We start from the raw sequence: 19214 nt of genomic DNA on the forward strand, positions 1-19214 counted from the left end.
TGCAACAGTGAAACACGGTAAACATCCAGTCATTTGAGTCTGGTAGGTAATTGTCCTACAAGGGGTGGCCACGGTGGTGCAGTGGTTAGCATTACCGCCTCACAGCAAGAGGTTCTCCGGTTCGATCCTCGGCTGGGGTGCCTTCTGTGTGGAGTCTGCATGTCCTCCCTGTGGTCACGTGGGTTTCATCCGGGTGCTCCGGTTTCCTCCCACATCCAAAAGACATGCTGTAGGTGGATTGGACACACTAAATTGGCCATAGGCATGAGTGCGTGCGAGTGTGTACCTTCTGTGGAAGGTTGGGCGCCGGGCTGGCAACTCGACACCGTAAAACTCCACTGCCAATCATGAGCGGACAGTGATCCGCTGTGGCGACCCTTAACCGGGAAAAGCCGAAAGAAAAAGAAGAAGGTAATTGTCCTACAGGCAAGAGCAGTAGAGTTGCAATCCTTCTTACCCCATCTATTCATAGTCCTACTATCTTTGTCTATAGGTAAAGCATTGGTAATCAGGAATCCTATAAAACCTGTCTGGTCTTTTAGGAGAGGGTGGTTGAGAATCAGGTGTAAAACAGGTGGACTGAAAGGCATCCTGGAAAGCCTCAAGGAAGAATCGACTGGAGAAGGAGCAAGGGTACCGATATCCAGGAGGCTGTAATACCTCTTCTGAATATTAGAGATCTGCAAGGACTGCCATTCAAAGTGTTTCATCATGTTCTGCATAGTCTTCACAAAGGAAGCTTCTTCAACAGCAGAATCCAGTGTGGAGTCCTCTTCATTAGAAGAGATTTGTCCTTGAGAATGCAGCTGAGAGGACTAGTTCAGAGAATGGTCAGTCGTAGTCCTTTCCTTCAGAAGAAGAAATCAGGGTAGGTTTTTGTGGCTGCAAAGCCCCAAACGAGGAAGGTTTCAATAATAGCTCCGAACAACCTCCTGTGAGAAGTCTATCCATTCCCTTTCCCTAGCTGAGGGAGAGTTCACACGTCTAGTCTTCTGCTTTCGCTTTATAGGTGTGACATCCTCCTGGATGAGAAACGGAGGTTTAGAACCCTATCTAACTTGTATTAGAAGGCCTGGAATCTCTTCCCTAACTAAAATTTCAGAGAAACCATGTGGTCCATCAGATACGATGAGACATGGTTCATCTGATGTATCAGCAGTCTACAACACCTCAGAAGCCATATGGGCCTCTGACGGGGTCCTGGATGCAGGCAGCTGAGAGGTAATCTGATCTACCACAGGTTCTGTAACCTCAATGGTTACACTGGAGTCAGAAATGTTGGACTGCAGATCCGTTCGAGACTTCTTCAGTTTTCTTTGGTGGCAGAGGGATGTCTGAGGATGCAGACTCAGGCACCTTGGCCTGGGCCAAGCATTTAAGATGCTGGGACTCTAGAAAGATGTTGAGAGTGGAAGCCTCGACCTAAGAGTCTTGGGAACAAATGACTGACAGATTAAGCAGAATCTGTGCTGGTGTCCCGGAGGTAGACAAAAATGACACTTGGTACGCAAGTCCTTGTCTGGAATCTGCCTACTGCACCTGCACTTGTCCCTTCTAGATGACATCTAACAACTGTTAACAAAACAGTGTAAATAAAACAGAAGGTTTCCCAATGGAACACATATTGGGATAAACAATCAAAGCACTGGTACTAACAACCAAATGGCGATCAGTCCGACAGATGCACAACCTGCATTCAGACTGGAGATGAGATAGGCAAAGGATCCACACTCATATGTTCACCTATACACCCAAACACATACGAGCTGAGGTCCCGCATTGGATGTATGTCCTCGGGAAGGTGAAGCTTTGGTACCCCAGTCAGAAATCAGCGGTGACAATCCCATATGTCAGGAATACTTTAACAGTGGTTTCAGTCTGGACATCTATCAGAAATACGATAAAAATAAGGGAAAAACTTTCTAGTGGGTATTTATGCTTTGTCTGGAAGAAGGCCAACCTGTGGACGGACAACAACTAGATGAGTATACAGTACAACTGTAACAATGCAGCAAGAAAACTTACAAGATGGTGTCATCAGACACCTCCCCCATACCACTGCTGTCCATGGAAGGAGTCAGCTGAAGGCAGTGCTCTGGATGTCAGAAGAAACATGAGCCTATATAACTGTAAAACAAGTATGATGCACATCTGGAAGGTGTGCTCCCTGCACTTTCAAGACTGCATTTGTGCAGACAATACATCAGTAAAGCACTTGCAAGATATGGTGTATAATGAATTAATTGCTGTACGTAAAGTAAAATATAACAATGTGCTTCAATTGCTGACCCAATTAAGCAGACGACATGTTGAAAAGTACAGTTTTGTACCTACCATAAATGTAGATGTCCGTAGATATGCAACTGCAGTCATAACATATGGGTTGTCCTGCCTCAGGCAGCCCTCGGTCGGCCGGATTCCAAAGTCTGGGTCCGACGTCGGCTGATGTCGCATTTCTCTCCGACGTCAGAGCGGCAGGAGTACATAAGCATCAGCCGACGCCATCTTCTTCAGTGTTTCTTGCCCCAGATGCCAGGTGCCCTCCAAGGAAGGCTGTAATCAATTTGGAAGACAAAAACAGGTTTCCAGACAAATAAATAAGTAATAAACAGATACACCATAACAGATATCCCCAGCTAGGATAACAGGGAGAGAGTGGACCCAAGGCATAGAGGGAAGGAGGAAGGGAAAACCGACTGCAGTTGCATATCTATCGGACATCTACATTTATGGTAGGTACAAAACTGTACTATGTCCTTCAAGAATGCAACTGCAGTCATAACATATGGGTTGAATACCATAGCTTAGCTGGGGGAGGTGGAATGCTCTAAGAAAAGGATGGTGTAGCTATCAATCCCTGCAGGACTGCCGAAGCAAAGCCTGCTCTGGATCTGGAATATAAAGGGAGGTTGTAGTGTTTGGAGAATGTATGCACGGAGCTCCATGTAGCAGCTTCTAGAATGTCTTTTGTAGGCACCCCTCTTAAGAATGCTGTAGAGGTGGCTGTAGCTCTGGTAGAGTGTGGTCTGACATTGGCTGGTACACTCTTTCCATGGAAGGAATAACAAAATCTGATGCAATGTCCAATCCATTTTGAAATAGTCTGTTTAGAAATTGCTTTTCCTTGTACTCCAGGGGCGTAAGCTACAAAAAGCTGATCAGACTTCCTATTGGCCTTGGTTCTGTCCAGGTAGTAGCGAAGTTGCCTGTGAATGTCCAAGGTATGTAACAGTCTTTCCCCTTTGTTCTCAGGATTGGGAAAGAAAGTAGGCAGGTGAATTGCTTGATTTAAAGAAACCCTAGATACCACTTTTGGCAGAAAGGTAGGGTTGGTTCGTAAGGAGACCCTGTCTCTATGAAAGGTTATGAACGGTGGTATTGCCATTAGGGCCTGTAATTCCGAAACCCTTCTTGCTGAGGTAATTGCCAACAGGAAAGCTGTCTTCCATGAGAGAAATTGTAAGTCCACAGAAGCTACTGGTTCAAAGGGGGGTAGAGTCAGTTTTTCTAGGACATAGTTGAGGTCCCAGGCTGGTACTGGGGCCTTTCTTGGTGGCTTTATATTCTTGATTCCCCTAAGGAATTGCCTTAACAAAGGATGTGAAAACACAGGTGGATCAGTGTTGTATCTAGCTGAAATAGCTGAAGCATGTATTTTTATAGAAGAATATGAGAGTCCATTCTGTAGCATATCTGCCAAGTATTCCAGGATGAGTGGGATGTTCAATAATGATGCATCATGACCCTTGCTGGTATTCCAAATGCTGAATCTCTTCCATTTTGCTGAAAAAACCTTTCTGGTGGATGGTCTGTGGGCTTCTGTTAGTATCCGCTGAACTTCCTTGGAGAGAGATAGATTGAGGTTATTCATGGAATCTCCCAAGCTGTTAGCTGGAGCGTCTGAATGTTGGGATGTACTGTCTTGGAAGTTGTTTTGAGTCAAAAGATGGGGCCATTGGGGAAGGGCCAATTTTTTGTTGTGGCATATGCTCCGTAGTAGTGGGTACCAGTGTTGTCTTGGCCAGTCTGGAGCTATTAGGATCCCCTTTGGCTTCTCTGCTTTGATCTTTAGTAGTACTGTGGTCATCAGTGGCAGAGGTGGAAATGCATAGATTTTTAGGAAGTTCCAGTTGAATGAGAGAGCATCTGTTTTCCATGCTTGTGGATGATATGTCCTTGAACAGAACTTTTGTAGATGATGATTGAGGTGGGAGGCAAATAGGTCTACTTCTGGCCTGCCCCATGTCGAGGTGAGTCGTATGAAGATTTCTGGATGTAACCTCCACTCGTGGGGGTCTAGGAAATTCCTGCTTAGGCTGTCCGCCAGCACATTGTCTTTGCCTGGAACAAACTGGGATTGCAACTGTATGTTTAAGCTCAGTGATTTTTCCCAAAGATTCATTGTCAGTCTGCAAAGGGGTAAGAATGGGTGCCCCTGCTTGTTTATGTACCACATGACAGTGGTGTTGTCTGTCCGTATTAGCAGGTGGCCTTGCTGAAGTTGTTGTCGAAAGGCCTCGATGGCATGCATTACTGCCAGCATTTCTTTTTGGTTGATATGCAGATGTGTTTCCTTTAGAGACCATTGTCCTTGAATACATCTGCCCTCCATGTGCGCCCCCCATCCAAGGTCTGAGGCGTCTGTGGTCATTGTTTGTGTTATTTGAGGTTTTTTGAATGACATACCTGTTTGCCTGGCTTACCGAGGCCCACCATAGAAATTCCTTTTGTAGGCATGGAATGAGCGGTATGGTTGTCTCTAGGTTGTTGCTGTGTTGAGACCATAAACTTTTTAGGTATCATTGAAGCTTTCTCATGTGTAGTCTTGCTAAAGGAACCAGGAGAATGCAGGATGCCATGTAACCCAGGGCCTGTAGGAATCTCCTTGCAGTCATCTGGGTAAGCTTTGCCAAACCTTTGAAATAATGAGTTAACTTCTTTTGCTTGTCTTCTGTCAGGTAAGCCATTTGAGAGGCTGTGTCTAGATTGGCTCCTAAGAAGGTTATTTGCTGGGATGGCTGAAGTCTTGACTTTTGGAAGTTGACTGTGTATCCCAGAGCTTGTAGCAATTGTATGACATAATCCAAGTTTTTTGTCAAAATCAGTTTGTCGTCCGCTTGTATGAGGCAGTCATCCAGGTACGGGTAAATTTGGATCCCCTGGAGCCTGCAATGAGCAATTACTGAAGCCAGGCATTTTGTGAATACTCTGGGCGCAGTAGATAAGCCAAATGGCAATGCTGAGAATTGATAATGCTCTGGCCCTGCAAGAAATCTGAGGTATCTTCTGCAGTTGTGTCTGATAGGGGCATGCAGGTATGCCTCCTTGAGGTCCAGAGTAATCAGCCAAGACCCCTTGCCCAGCATGGGAAGGAGTTGCTGTAAGGTCAGCATTTTGAACTTTGGTACTATGAGAAAGGTGTTTAATGCGGACAAATCCAGTATTGGTCTCCATTGAGTTTCTTTTCTTGGAACAAGGAACAGCCTTGAGTAAAACCCCTGGCCTTGTTCTTGTTGTGGAACTTTTTCTATTGCATTGATCTGAGCAAGCAGAGAAATTTGCTTGATAGCCTCTGCCCTCTGGTTTTGTGGTAGGTTTGGCATGCCTTGTTTCCTTGGTAAGGTATGAAAATGGAACCTGTAGCCTTGGTCTATAATGTCCAAAATCCATTTGTCCTTTGTCAATCTGTGCCAATTGTCTGAAAACAGAGATAATTTTCCGCCCAAGGGAGCTTCTGTTTGCTCTTTGGTCAGCGGAAGTAGAGGAAAGTCATTGGGATTGTCCCTGTGGGGCAGGAGAAGCCCCTGTGTCACTTATTTGGTTTGCTGGTTGCCATTGTCATCCCCTGTAGGAACCTCTGTATTGTCCTCTTCCTCGGCCACGCCTGTTTTTGTCCCTTTGAAATCTTTCAGGATTAGGAAAGGACCAGTTTTTTGAAGGCCAATTCCTGCTGAATCTGGGTGGCTGAACCTGGAGGAAATCTTTGACTGTCTGAACTGACTTGGCTTTTTCCTCAATGGTCTTTAATACATCTTTAGCATTAGCACCAAAAAGCTTGTTCTTTTCCAAGGGTGCATCAAGAAGTTTTGCCTTAACATGATCTGGTAGAGGTTGTTCTTTTAACCATGTATGTCTACGAATGACCGCCCCTGTCATAGCTGCCCTACATGAAGCTTCCAATGCATCATATCCAGACTGAAGAAAGTGATTGCTAACTTGCTGAGAGTTATGTACAGCCTCCTGCAAAGACTTCCTATCTAAAGGTTCAGGAGAGGCCAAAGTTTTCTGTAAATCATCTAACAGGTAATCCTGATATTGAAACATATGAGAGTGACAATTGAGAGCTCTCATAGATAAAGTAGTGGAGGTGTAAACCTTCTTCCCCCATCTCTCTAATGACCTAGCTTCCCTGTTGGAAGGCAAAGGATTTTTGGAGGTGGTAGCTGAAACCCCTTTCGGCCCCTGTGAAATAGTTTCTAAATCAACAGCATGGGCCCTAAAGAAATGAGAATGTGTTTCTGGGACTCTATAGTATCTGTCCGGCTTGGCAGGAGCAGGAGGGAGAGTATCAGAGGTAACACTGGAGTCAGAGAATAGATCATCCAAAACATCAAGCACAGGAGGTATAGCTAAGGGCCTGTGCTGGGGCTTTTTAAGGAAGGTTCGAAGGCGCTTTCTGGAATCAGAATATTCCTGGCCTTGCCACTTAAAATGTTCCCTCATGGAATGCAGAACTTCCCCAAAAGAAATATCCTCAGGAGGGGAGGCCGAGGGGATGGAGTCCTCTGCATCTGAGTCCTCATAGGTCTGGAAAGGCTCTTCCTGGCTATCGGAGTGAACAGAGTCCTCAGAATCTTCATCTGAAGGGAGAGGGTCAGTGGGCTCAACCCTGTGCATCTTATCAGGAGGAGGCTGGGATCCTCTCTCAGGATGGGCCTGGGAACCTCTGATCATGGAGATTAAGTCTGCTACCATAGTCATGATTTGTGTTTCAGGAGTAGGCTGAGGTAAGGCTTTAGCAAAAAAGTGCTTGGTCTTGCTGGCTGCCTTAGCACGTGTGTAGGCCTCGATAGACATGGACATGGGAGGCCTAGCAGCTCCACGTGCAGGAGTGACCTTATCCACAGCAATGGTCTCGGGCATTTCCTCGGTTTCAGTATCCGGAGGAAAATCAATAACTGGCGTCGGTGTGGTCTCCGGTATCGGAGGTATCGGTAATGCGGTGTCTTCGGTTCGGAGCGGTGAAATAACCGCCTCAGAGGGAACCGGGGCACTCGCGGTAGGTTTTGGCGTGGTGTCGGTGGACTACGCGGGCCGAGGATGTCGGTCCCGGTCTTTTCGTTTTTTAGGAGTCTGCGATGTCGGTAATTCCGACGGCATAGTATAATCGAATTTTTCGCCGAAAAAGTCTTCAGCGAACTCCGCCCGGCGCCTGAGAGTGCACTTATTGAAGCGAGCACAGGCGGCACAGGCTGAGACGTCGTGGTCTGGGCCAAGGCAAGGAAGGCAGTAAGAATGGAAATCCTTATGAGGTATTTGTTTACCACAAGAAAAACAAATATTTACTTTTTCAGTAATTTCTGACATCGGCTGAGGCAGGAAAAGGTCCCCAACGGGGTACTTGGCTTTTTTTGATGACTTCGGATTGAAGAATACAGGAGCTGACCGACCGGCACTTGCGAACTGCTTCTGCTTCGGGCACCGCGCGGCAAGAAAGACTGAAGAAGATGGCGTCGGCTGATGCTTATGTACTCCTGCCGCTCTGACGTCGGAGAGAAATGCGACATCAGCCGACGTCGGACCCAGACTTTGGAATCCGGCCGACCGAGGACTGCCTGAGGCAGGACAACCCATATGTTATGACTGCAGTTGCATTCTTGAAGGACATCACATTTGTTTCACACCCAACTAGCAGCACTGCAGACAAACAACAGTGGGTTAAGGGTATCATGATTACTTTATGAAGATAATTTTATAACCATGTCCATATACAGGTCTATATTTTTTAACTACTGTAGTCAAGATCCTCATCATTACTTTACAAAAACAATTTTATAACAGTTACTCGACAGAAGACTATATTTTAATTGCTGTAAGTTGCATTTATTCTTTCATAATTTTACCGCACTGTATCTGTTATAAAGCTTCAACAACTGGTAATGGAAAGCAAATATTGTCTGTAAATTATATAAAATGATGTAATCACAGGAGTGACTGTCAAAGAGAGGCTGTGATTTTAAAACAAAATTGTATTTCAATGTCTTTAGAAAGCATTAACATTTTCTATATAAATTGTTTCATGTATACATGTATTAAGAACCCATAAGCAATACTTAATTACTACAAAAAAAAAAAAAAAAGAAAACTACCTTAAAGCCTTGGCATACTTCTGTTTAGCCAGTTGCCAATTTTGCGACTTAAATAATATATTTCCAACATTCTTCAGATCTTCTGCAATAGATATCACTTTTTCAACCTGTCAAAACAAATGCAAAAGATTTCTTTATTTTAAGTAATTGTGTTTAGAAAGTACAGTTTTGTACCTACCATAAATGTAGATGTTCGAGTGCTAATACAGCTGCAGTAATCACAGATGGGCTTTCTGCCTTCAGGCGGGTCCTCGGTCGGCCGAATTCCAAAGTCTAGGTCCGGCGTCGGTTGCTGTCGCTTTCTTTCCTGACGTCAGTGAGGCAGGGGTATACAAGACACAGCCGACGCCATTTTCTTTGGTCTTTCTTGCCCCAGATGTCAGGTGCCCCCAGTAGGAAGGCAATACATAAATTATATTTATATACATGCAATGCAATATAATCAAAAATCAAGCAAATATACCATAGAAGGATAACCCAATCAGGTTGTATGAAGAGGGGTTAGGCCCTACGCCTTTACCAAAAGGGGAGGGAGGGAAAACTGTACTGCAGCTGTATTAGCACTCGAACATCTACATTTATGGTAGGTACAAAACTTTACTATGTTCATTGTGCATACAGCTGCAGTAATCACAGATTGGTAGAATCCCAAAGCTACACACAGGGTGGTAGGCACTAGGTGGAACTGGGATGAGCCAGAATGCCCTGCAACACAGCAGTGGCAAAGCCTGCTCTAGTTTTGGAATATAAAGGCAGGTGGTAGTGTTTTGTGAAGGTATGCGCAGAACTCCAAGTGGCTGCCTCCAAAATATCTTTGGTAGGAACTCCTCTGAGGAAGGCTGTAGAGGTAGCTGTGGCCCTGGTGGAGTGGGATCTGATGCCTGTAGGGACAGATTTTCCATGATAGGAGTAACAAAACCGTATGCAGTGGCCTATCCATTTTGAAATTGTCTCTTTGGTAACTGGCTTCCCTTGAGCTCCTACAGCATAGGACACAAAAAGTTGTTCTGATTTCCTGAAAGGCTTTGTTCTATCCAAATAATAACGTAGCTGTCTATGGATGTCTAAGGAGTGTAGCAGCCTTTCCCCTTTGTTTTGAGGATTGGGGTAAAAGGCAGGTAAGTGTATGGCTTGATTTAAAGCTACCCTGGATACCACTTTAGGCATAAATGACGGGTTGGTTCCAAGGGAAACCCTGTCCTGATGGAAGACGAGAAAGGGCTGCACAGCCATGAGGGCTTGTAGTTCCGAAACCCTACGAGCTGAGGTAATGGCCAGAAGGAAAGCTGTTTTTCAGGACAAATGTTGCAAATCTGTTGAGGCAGCTGGTTCAAAGGGAGGCAATGTTAATTTTTCTAGAATGTAATTAAGATCCCAGGCTGGCACTGGTTGTTTCCTTGGTGGTCTTATATTCTTAGCCCCTCTGAGGAACTGTCTTAAGAGTGGGTGAGAGAATAAGGGTGGGTCCGTGTTGAATTCTGCAGAAATGGCTGAGGCATGGATTTTTATGAAGGAAAATCAAAGTCCACTGTTCAGCAGCTCAGCTAGATACTGTAATACCTGAGGCAAATTCAGTTTTGTAGGGTCCTGGCCTTTTTTCTCATTCCAAGAGCAAAACCGTTTCCATTTTGCGGAGTAAGCCTTTCTAGTATATGGCCTTCTGGCCTCCAAAATGACATCCTGCACCTCTTTGGGGAGAAGGGTCTGTTGTGGTGTTAAGGAATTTTCCATGCAGCGAGATTGAGTGTTTTCAGCTGACTGTGAAGAGTTTTGTAGCTGTGCTGAGTCAGCAGAAGAGGCATTAGAGGTAGGGGCCAGGGAGGAGTATGTGTTAGGCTCCTCAGGAGTGGGTACCAGTGTTGTCTTGGCCAGTCTGGAGCAATCAGTATCATCTTCGGTCTGTCTGCTCTTGCTTTCAAGAGCACCTTGGGCAGAAGAGGCAGAGGTGGGAAAGCGTAAACTGTCCATGCTGTCCAACTGAATGAAAGGGCGTCCACTCTCCAGGCCTTTGGATGAAAGGTCCTTGAACAAAACTTTTCCAATTGATGATTCCTGTGGGAGGCGAAGAGATCCATGTCTGGCCTCCCCCACGCTTGGATTATCTTTGTAAACACTTGAGGATGCAACTTCCATTCGTGTGGATCTGTCATATTTCTGCTTAGATTGTCTGTCAGCGTGTTTTCCTTTCCAAACCTGGCAAGTACTGTGCTTGAAGTTTGATTTGCCATTCCAGAGCCAAGTTCCAAAGTGTCATGGCTAGTCTGCACAGGGGGTATGAATGTGTTCATCCTTGTTTATGTACCACATTACTGTGGTGTTGTCTGTTCTTATCAATAATTGTCCTGGATGCAGGAGGTCCTTGAAAGCTGTAATTGCATTTATCACTGCTAGCATTTCTTTTTGATTGATGTGAAGGTGCTTTTCCTTTTGGGACCATTTGCCCTGAATGCACCTGTCTGTCATGTGCGCCCCCAGGCGTAATCCGAGGCGTCTGTTGTGATGACTTGATTTGCTTGAGGCTTGCAGAATGGGAGACCTGTGTTTGTTTGACATGCTTGGGCCCACCATATAAATTCCTATTGCAAACATGGAATTATTGGTATTATTGTTTCCAAACTGTGGCTGTGTTGAGACCATAGGTTTTTTAGGTACCATTGAAGTTTCCTCATATGCAACTTTGCACATGGGATTAAAAGAATGCAAGATGCCATGAAGCCCAGAGCCTGCAGGATTTTCCTTGCAGTAAGCCTGGTACAATTTGCTAGTATTTTGAAGTACTGAGTTAGTTGCCTCTGTTTTTCTGGCGTAAGATAGGCCATCTGGGTGTTTGTGTCCAAGTTGGCACCCAGGAAAGTTATTTTCTGAGATGGTGTTAGCCTGGATTTCTCTTTGTTGATTGGGTATCCCAGAGAATTCAGTAACCGTGTTGCATAAGCCAGATGTTCCAGAAGTATGTGCTTGCTGTCCGCTTGGAGCAGGCAGTTGTCCAAATAAGGGTAAATTTGTATCCCTTGAAGTCTGCAGTAGGCAATTACTGATGCCAGGCATTTCGTGAGTACTCTGGGCGCAGTAGATTAGCCAAAGGGCAATGCAGAGAATTGATAGTGGATTGAACCTGCAAGAAATCTGAGGTATCTTCTGCAGCTTTGTCTGATTGGGACATGCAGGTATGCCTCCTTGAGGTCCAATGTTACCAGCCAAAACTCCTTGCCCAGCATGGGAAGAAGCTGCTGTAATGTGAGCATCTTGAATTTTGGTACGAGTAAGAATGTGTTTAGGGTGGATAAGTCCAAAATGGGTCTCCAGTCGGTTCCTTTCCTTGGTACCAGAAATAGCCTGGAATAAAAACCTTGACCTTGTTCGTGAGTAGGTACCTCTTGAATAGCTTTCATGTCTATGAGCTTTGAAATTTGTAGTTGTGCCTCTGCCCTTTGATTGTGTGGCAGGTTTGGCATGCCTCTCATTTTTGGGAGTGTGTGAAAATGAAATCTGTAGCCTCTGTTTATAATGTCCAGGATCCATTTGTCTGTTGTGACAATATGCCAATTTCTTGTAAATAATGCCAGCTTTCCTCCCAAGGGTGCTGCCAGCTGAGACTTGCTTGGCATGGAAAGGAGGAAGTCATTGGGTTTGTTTCCTGTATTGTTGAGCACTGTCTTCGCCACCTCTTGGTGCTGGAGTTTGCCATTGCCTGCCTCTGTATGATCCTTATGATTGCCCTCTGCCCCTTGTGCGCCTGTATCTACCTCTTTGGGGCTTGTCCATGGCTGGAAAGGACCAGTTTTTAGAAGGCCAATTTCTGCTAAAACGTGGTGGTTGAACCTGTAGAAAAGCTTTGACAGTTTGCATGGATTTGGCTTTTTCTTCCATTTTCCGTAGTATCAACTCAGCATTAGTACCAAATAGCACATCCTTTTGTAAAGGAGCATCTAGTAGTTTAGCTTTCACATGATCAGGTAAGATTTGTTCCCTAAGCCATGCATGCCTATGAATGACTGATCCTGTAACAGCAGCTCTACTTGAGGCCTCTAGGGCATCATAGCCACATTGTAAGGTGTGTTTACCCACTTGTTCTGCACTATGCATCATATCCTGCAACTCCTTCAAATCTGGTTGTTCAGGTTGAGACATTTTATTTCTTAATTGTGATAACAGAAACTGCTGATATTTAAGCATATGAAACTGACAATTTAAGGCCCTCATGGCTAGGGTGGCTGAGATATATACCTTTTTTCCCCACCTTTCTAAGGATCTTGACTCTCTTTCGGAAGGTAGTGGATTCTTAGCAGTAGAGGCCTTCATTCCCTTGGGGCCTTGAGAAATGGTTTCAGGGTCAGCATTATGGCTTTTGTAAAGAAATTGGTGAGAGTTAGGAACACTGTAGTACCTATCAGGCTTGACTGGGGCAGGAGGCAGGGAATCCGGATTAAGTCAAGCCTCCGAATAAACATCATCAAGTACGTCCAAGACAGGAGGTATCGCCAGAGGTCTGTGTTGAGGTAACAAAAGAAATTCCCTAAGTCTTTTCTTGGAATCAGAAAGGTCTTGGCCTTCCCAATGGAAGTGTTCCCTCAAGGTGTGCAAGGTTTCCCCAAAAGAAAAATCCTCAGGAGGAGATACAGAAGGAATGGACTGCTCTGCATCAGAATCTTCAAAAGGGGAGTAAGAGTGTTCCTCTACATCAGAATGTTCTGAAAAAATGGAGGCCTGATCAGAAGAGGGAGAATCTTCCTCCACTCTGGGTCTCTTGTCTGGAGAGGGTTGGGAACCCCTGATAAGAGTAATTAAATCCTCAGCCATTTTAAGCATCTGTTTTTAGGCATGGGGCCTGGGGATGGGCCCTGTGCAACAGGCCTCTTGGGATGCCTGGCTGATTTGGACTTAGTAAAGGCCTTAATGGAAAAGGAAGATGAGGGTCTAAAGACACCATGGGTGGAAGTGGACCTGTCCACATTAGGAGGCTCAACGCTCACAGTGGCTTCGGTGGTTGTAGTCTGGGTATGGGCCGAGGTACCTGCGGTCTCGGTTACAGAAGACACCGCCAAAAAAGTGTCATCGGTAGTCAGGGACTGCATAGGCGTCTCGCTGAGAACCGGACCACGTGTAGCCGGTTTTGGCGTGGTGTCGGTGGAGACCGCGGACCTCGCGTGTCAGTCCTTGTCCTTGCGTTTTTTGGACAAAACAGTAGTCGGAGTCTCCGACGACATTTTAAAATCAAAGGCTTTACCAATAAAGTGTTGGGCGAACTCCGCCCGACGCTTAATAGTGCGTTTATTGAAAGTAGCGCAAAAGCGACAGCCCGAGACGTCGTGGTCTGGGCCTAAACAAGGTATGCAGAGGGAATGGAAATCCTTATGCGGTATTTGCTTCCCACAAGAAATACAATTGTTAACTTTTTCTGACATCGGTCTGAGGCAAGAAAAGTTTCTCCAACGGGGTACTTAGCTTTAATGAAGACTTCGGTTTCCAAATTTTTCGTAAATTCAGGAGCTGGCCGACCAGCACTTGCGAACTGCTTCTGCTTCGGGCACCGCGCGGCAAAAAAGACTGAAGAAAATGGTGTCGGCTGTGTCTTATATACCCCTGCCTCACTGACGTCAGGAAAGAAAGCGACAGCAACCGACGCCGGACCTAGACTTTGGAATTCGGCCGACCGAAACCCGCCTGACGGCAGAAAACCCATCTGTGATTACTGCAGCTGTATGCACGATGAACATCCATGTAAAACACAAGGCCTACAGTAGTATAACAGTATTCACAATATGCTGTGTGTGCTAACTGTAAAAGAGATTTTGGGCTAGTTACGTTACAGGATATAAAAACAAAAAAACAAATGTAATACCAGCCAAGAATGCTGATAATTTTTTTAAGTAAATTGTGCTGAGAATTTTTTTAAGTAAATTGTGAAAGTGTATTATACTGTGTGCTCCGGTTTCCTCCCACATCCCAAAGTAGGTGGATTGGACACTCTAAATTGGCCCTAGGCATGACTGCATGCATGTGTGTGCCTTCTGTGGAAGGCTGGATGACGGGCTGGCAACTTGACATCGTAAAACTCCACTGCCAATCATGAGCGGACAGATGATCCGCTGTGGTGACCCCTAACCGGGAAAAGCCGAAAGAAGAAGTGACAGGATATAAAAGGGACTTTTCAGACCAGGCTAGTATCATTAAGAGCTTGAGGTAAAGTGATTTCAGCAACTAGCTTTGCCCTCATTCTCTGAACACTGACGTACATGAATTATGTTCTTGCCAAAGCAAATAAAAATAAAAACACGGGTAGATTATCTTCTTTTTAATAGCCCTGCCCCAGCAAATGGTATCACACCCCTCTTGCTACACTGTGTTTGTATATGCTTATTTCCTTTTATAGACTGTTTACCTATGCAATGCTTTTAATGGAGTGCTGTGACTTTTGCATATGGGATACCCTAATTAATCTAAGTAACTGCTTTAGGTGTTATCCCTTTTCCAATTAATGCACATGTTATGAAACTTACTGTTAAGAAGGGTGGTTATTTCTGGACAAAGTATTTATTATACCCTGCTAACTGTACACAACTGTAAAAGTCTAGTATAGTCTAGTGGAGACAATGTAATACACTGTACAGGTGTAGGGTCACAGTTGCATAAGCAGAACTCGTATTCATGACATATTTATTCTGTAAAGTCATGAATGCACAGTATACTAGTCAACAACTATACTGTATTCTTCTATAATATGTATACAGAAAAATGAAAAATATTAAAACAAGTAGCAGAAAAGCACCAACAATGAATGGCTCAACAGGGAATCCGATAGTTTGCTTCAATGAAAGGGAACAGATGATTAAACTAAACAATGAGCCCACTGGTACATTCATTCATGTGCTCATTCTTTGTTAACTAGGTATCTGAACTGGTCCAGGGACCCTTTCCAGCTTGAGCCAATAACAAGTAAGAAAAGCACTTGGCAATATAAACAAAGATAAAAAACAATACTGCCATTAAGGCAGATGTACAATACATAGCCACAGTGTGACAGCAAGTAAAACATGGGAACAACAGTTATGTACTTACAAAAATGCTACACATTTGTGGTCTTCTTCCTTTTGTCTCAACTGATGGGTATATCAGATCTGTACAGATCACAGGCCAGCAACTCAGACTTTCAGCTCAAAGGCTCAACCCCCCCCCCCAAGGCATCACTGCCCCAATACCCCTCAGAATGAATTTATCCTGTAAGATAAGACTGCCATCCAAAAATAGAAATAATCATAACGGAACAGAGCACAACAAACACAAGGATAAAATCTAAAAGGATTGCAATCAAACAAGGCTCCAGGAAGGTCCAGTGCAGTATAACAGGAGCCAGTGAACAGTGATAATTTGGATGGGGGATGCTGGGTGGGAATGTTGAGATAGACAGGAGAAGACAAAATGGATCTAGCATTATATGTTAAGTACATAACTTTCTTATCCAATGTTGTCTTCTTTGTCCTCCTCAACAGATGAGGCAGAATCCTCAGCTTATTAATCAATCAAAGGCACTATGGAAGGATATTCTGGAAGATGGTGGAACCAACAGACGCTCTTGACCTGGACTGCAAGTCAAGCCTGTAACGTGAGACAAATTATGAAACTTAGACCATGTGGCTGGTGCACAACAACCAACAATAGGGACACTACTGAAGTAAGCTGTAGATACAAAGACTACTCTTGTAGAATGTGCTTTTGGTTAAGAGGGGAATGAAAAACCCTTTGTCTCTATGAATGAAAATAGACAACACAGATGCCTAGTTATGGTGAGTACATAACTTTTAAATCTGATGTCTTTTTCATTCTTCCTAAACAAATAGGACAGCCCCCCAGCTACGTTAATCTTGAGTGGCCTTCATGGAAGGATATTTCAGAGGACTGCTGAGGCAAAAGCAACAATCTTCTGGATATTAGAACCAATTTGTAATGAGTAATGAAGGAATGAGCAATGGACCATGTTGCTGCTTGTCAAATGTCATCAACAGAAGTTCTTGAACAAAAAGCAGATGAAGGGGACATTGATTTAGTTGATAGGGCTTTAGGCAGTCTTTGTAGAGAGAAGCCTTGTTGAAAACAGATCCAAGAAGTACAATCAGTAATCCATTTAGCCAATGTAACTTTAGAAACTGGATAACCTGGTCAATCTGATGAGGACACAAATATCTCATCTGATTTTCTAATTTGTTTTGTCCTGTGCAGATAAAAATGTAATTGTCTGTGCACATCCAGGAGATGTAGCATGTATTCTATTTATTTATTTTTTTGAAAATTTTGGAAAGAAAAACGGCAAATGAATAGATCTGGTTAATGTTGGAAGCCACTTTAGGTAAAATAAAAAGAAGGATTTGTCCCGTAAAGTAACCATGTCTTTATGGAAAATAATGTAGGAAATTATTTTTGCTGAAGTGATATAGCTACTAGAAAGGCTGCTTTCCATGACAAGAATTTTAAACCATTGTTTGCTGAAGGTTCAAAGGGCTTTTGAGTCAAACCTCGTAGCACCAGTCAGATCCCAGGAAGGTGAAGGATCCTTTATTGGATTTCTAAGGAGAAAAATGCCTTTCAAAAAGGCTTTACACAATTTAGAAGAAGCCAAAGAATGATTTTTATCTCCGATATAAAAATTTGAAATGGCTGCCAGGTGCAATAAAACTGCCTCCTTCTTTAAAAAGATTGGCCAGAAATTCAAGAACAGCAGAAACCGGGGCAGAAAAAGGGGTCAACATTATTTTTCAATGCCCAAAGGGAAAATTTCTTATATTTGCTCTTGTAAACCTTCTTGATAAGAGCCTTTTTGTGAGAATAATAAAATGGTACATACGGGTGAAGAAAACCTTGTCTGTGTGACAATTATTGTAACTGGAGAAATCGTGCGGTTAGTTGAGGGCTGGGATATTGGGATGACTCAACCCCAAGGGGTGTGACAGGAGATCTGGAGTTTGGTCCAATATCTAGGGAGGATAAAAAGCTGAGTCCAAAACTAAATAAGAGAGTCTTCCTAGATGTCCCACCAGATGACCACTTTTCGAGGCCGGTAGGGAGCATTAAGGATGACCAAGGTCTTCAACCTAATTGCACTTGTAGGAATTTGGGAATCAAAGGAAGTAGAGGGTAAGCGTAAAGACCAAATGTGGACTAGAGCGTCTCTCGGTGACTCCCCCTGGGGGGGGGGGGGGGGGTATCAGAGAAAATTACCTGCTGCACTTGTAGAGGACACACAGAGGTCACAGCAAGGTTGCTCCCAATGAGCCACTGATTGCTTAAGAGACTGGTCAAGAGGCATCAGAATGGAACTGTTTAATTTGTCCTCTAGTACACTGGTTTTCCCCAGAATGTGTATTGCAACTAGAAAACGGATGGTAGAGATCGCCCACTGCCATACTCTCATAGCCTCTTGGCAGAGAGGGTAAGACCAGTTTCCCCCTTGTTTGTTGATGTACCAGACTAGAGACATGCTGTCAGTATCAACTGCAACAGTCCCTAGAGGAAGAGCATCTTGGAATGGCTGCAATGCTAATAAGGCTGCTCTCATCTCAAGGACAATGACAAGCGAATTGGTCTTTTGGGGGGACCATGTGTTTTGTTCCGTCATTCTTAGGTAATGTCCCTGCAACCCAATCGTTAGGATTCTGTAGTCACCATGGCCAATGGGGGCAGTAGAACAAACGGTTGACCTAGATAATGTCACCTGCCTTGACCCACCAATGGATGTGTTTTTTTGCAAATCGGTGCAAGCTTGACTGGAAAAGACAGGGGTTGTTGACGAACAGACCACTGAACAGCTACATTACACTGAAGAACATGCATATAGTATTGTTTTAAAGGAAGTAGTACTATTGCTGCTGCCATAGATCCCTGCACTCAAAGGATGAATCTGGCAAAAATTGTTGGTTCCTCTGGAGAATGATTATCAGAAGACCAGCCACCTTTCTACCTAAGGATCCTCAATGCGTCTCCAAAGTAGACGTCATCCTGTGGTGATCTGGGGGGACCCTTTTCCTTCCTCAAAATCAGTATCTTCAGTGAGAGATTCCAACGGGGAATCTATATACCTCCTCTTGCACATTCTCTTCTGATGTATCTCCTCTGGGGGATGTTCAAGGGAGGTATCAAAAGAGAGGGGGAGATCCTCTCTACGGGAACGGACTGGAAGCTAGCTGGAACTGACTGCCCCTGTGGAAGAGGCCTAATGGACTCCGAGATCTTAACCGAAGAGTGTATATGGAGTGGATCAGACGGATGAGAGCCTGGATCTTTAGGAAGAGAAAAGGCTCCCTCCACAACCTTGAAAGCACACAAACCCAGAGAAGCCGTGGCCACCCACACCCCAACCAAGACTTCCAGTACAGGTACATCATGACACCTACCAGATCTGTGCCTGGAGGAGGGAACTGAACCCAAGCTGTCCAGTGACGATACTCCAAGGGGCAAGGATGGAGCTGATAACATTGGAGTAGATCCCAGCACCATGGACCTGACACTGAAGCTTCAGCTCCTGGACCCATTCTGATCCGACAGTATAGGTGCGGATCTGGTCAGGGATGCTGTCAGAGTCGAAGAAGTAATTCTCTTTGGCTCCAACTCTCAGAGCTGTCAGATCCTGAGGTCTGAAACCAAAGGACGAATCGAGGGAAGGAGACAGCATTGTGTGAGCAGTGGCTGGAAAACTCATGGCTCTAATAAGGGAATGGAGCTTGAATGACCCCATCTGAATCTGAGCTCTGAGGAATATTCACATCATCCTATCCAGATCTGCTTCTGAAAGACTTCGGGAGAATCTGGACGATGCAGTAGACTGGAGCCTGGAATTCTTTTTGGGAGTTTGCA

The 19214-nt window shown here is 44.5% G+C and overlaps 1 protein-coding gene across 3 annotated transcripts in view; it reads right to left on the reverse strand.

The window, feature by feature from the left end:
• The window catches only part of PPID (peptidylprolyl isomerase D), a 779435-nt gene that overhangs the window by 322463 nt on the left and 437758 nt on the right, over positions 1–19214 (reverse strand). For all 3 annotated transcript variants that reach the window (XM_044062049.1, XM_044062050.1, XM_044062048.1), the window contains one exon: positions 8370–8476. In XM_044062049.1, coding sequence (XP_043917984.1) covers positions 8370–8476 — 107 coding nt within the window. The remainder of the gene's footprint in view (positions 1–8369; positions 8477–19214) is intronic.

The sequence above is a fragment of the Protopterus annectens genome, chromosome 2.part1, assembly GCF_019279795.1.
Source record: "Protopterus annectens isolate FY-2018-M chromosome 2.part1, PAN1.0, whole genome shotgun sequence".
Classification (NCBI taxonomy): Eukaryota; Metazoa; Chordata; order Ceratodontiformes; family Protopteridae; genus Protopterus; species Protopterus annectens.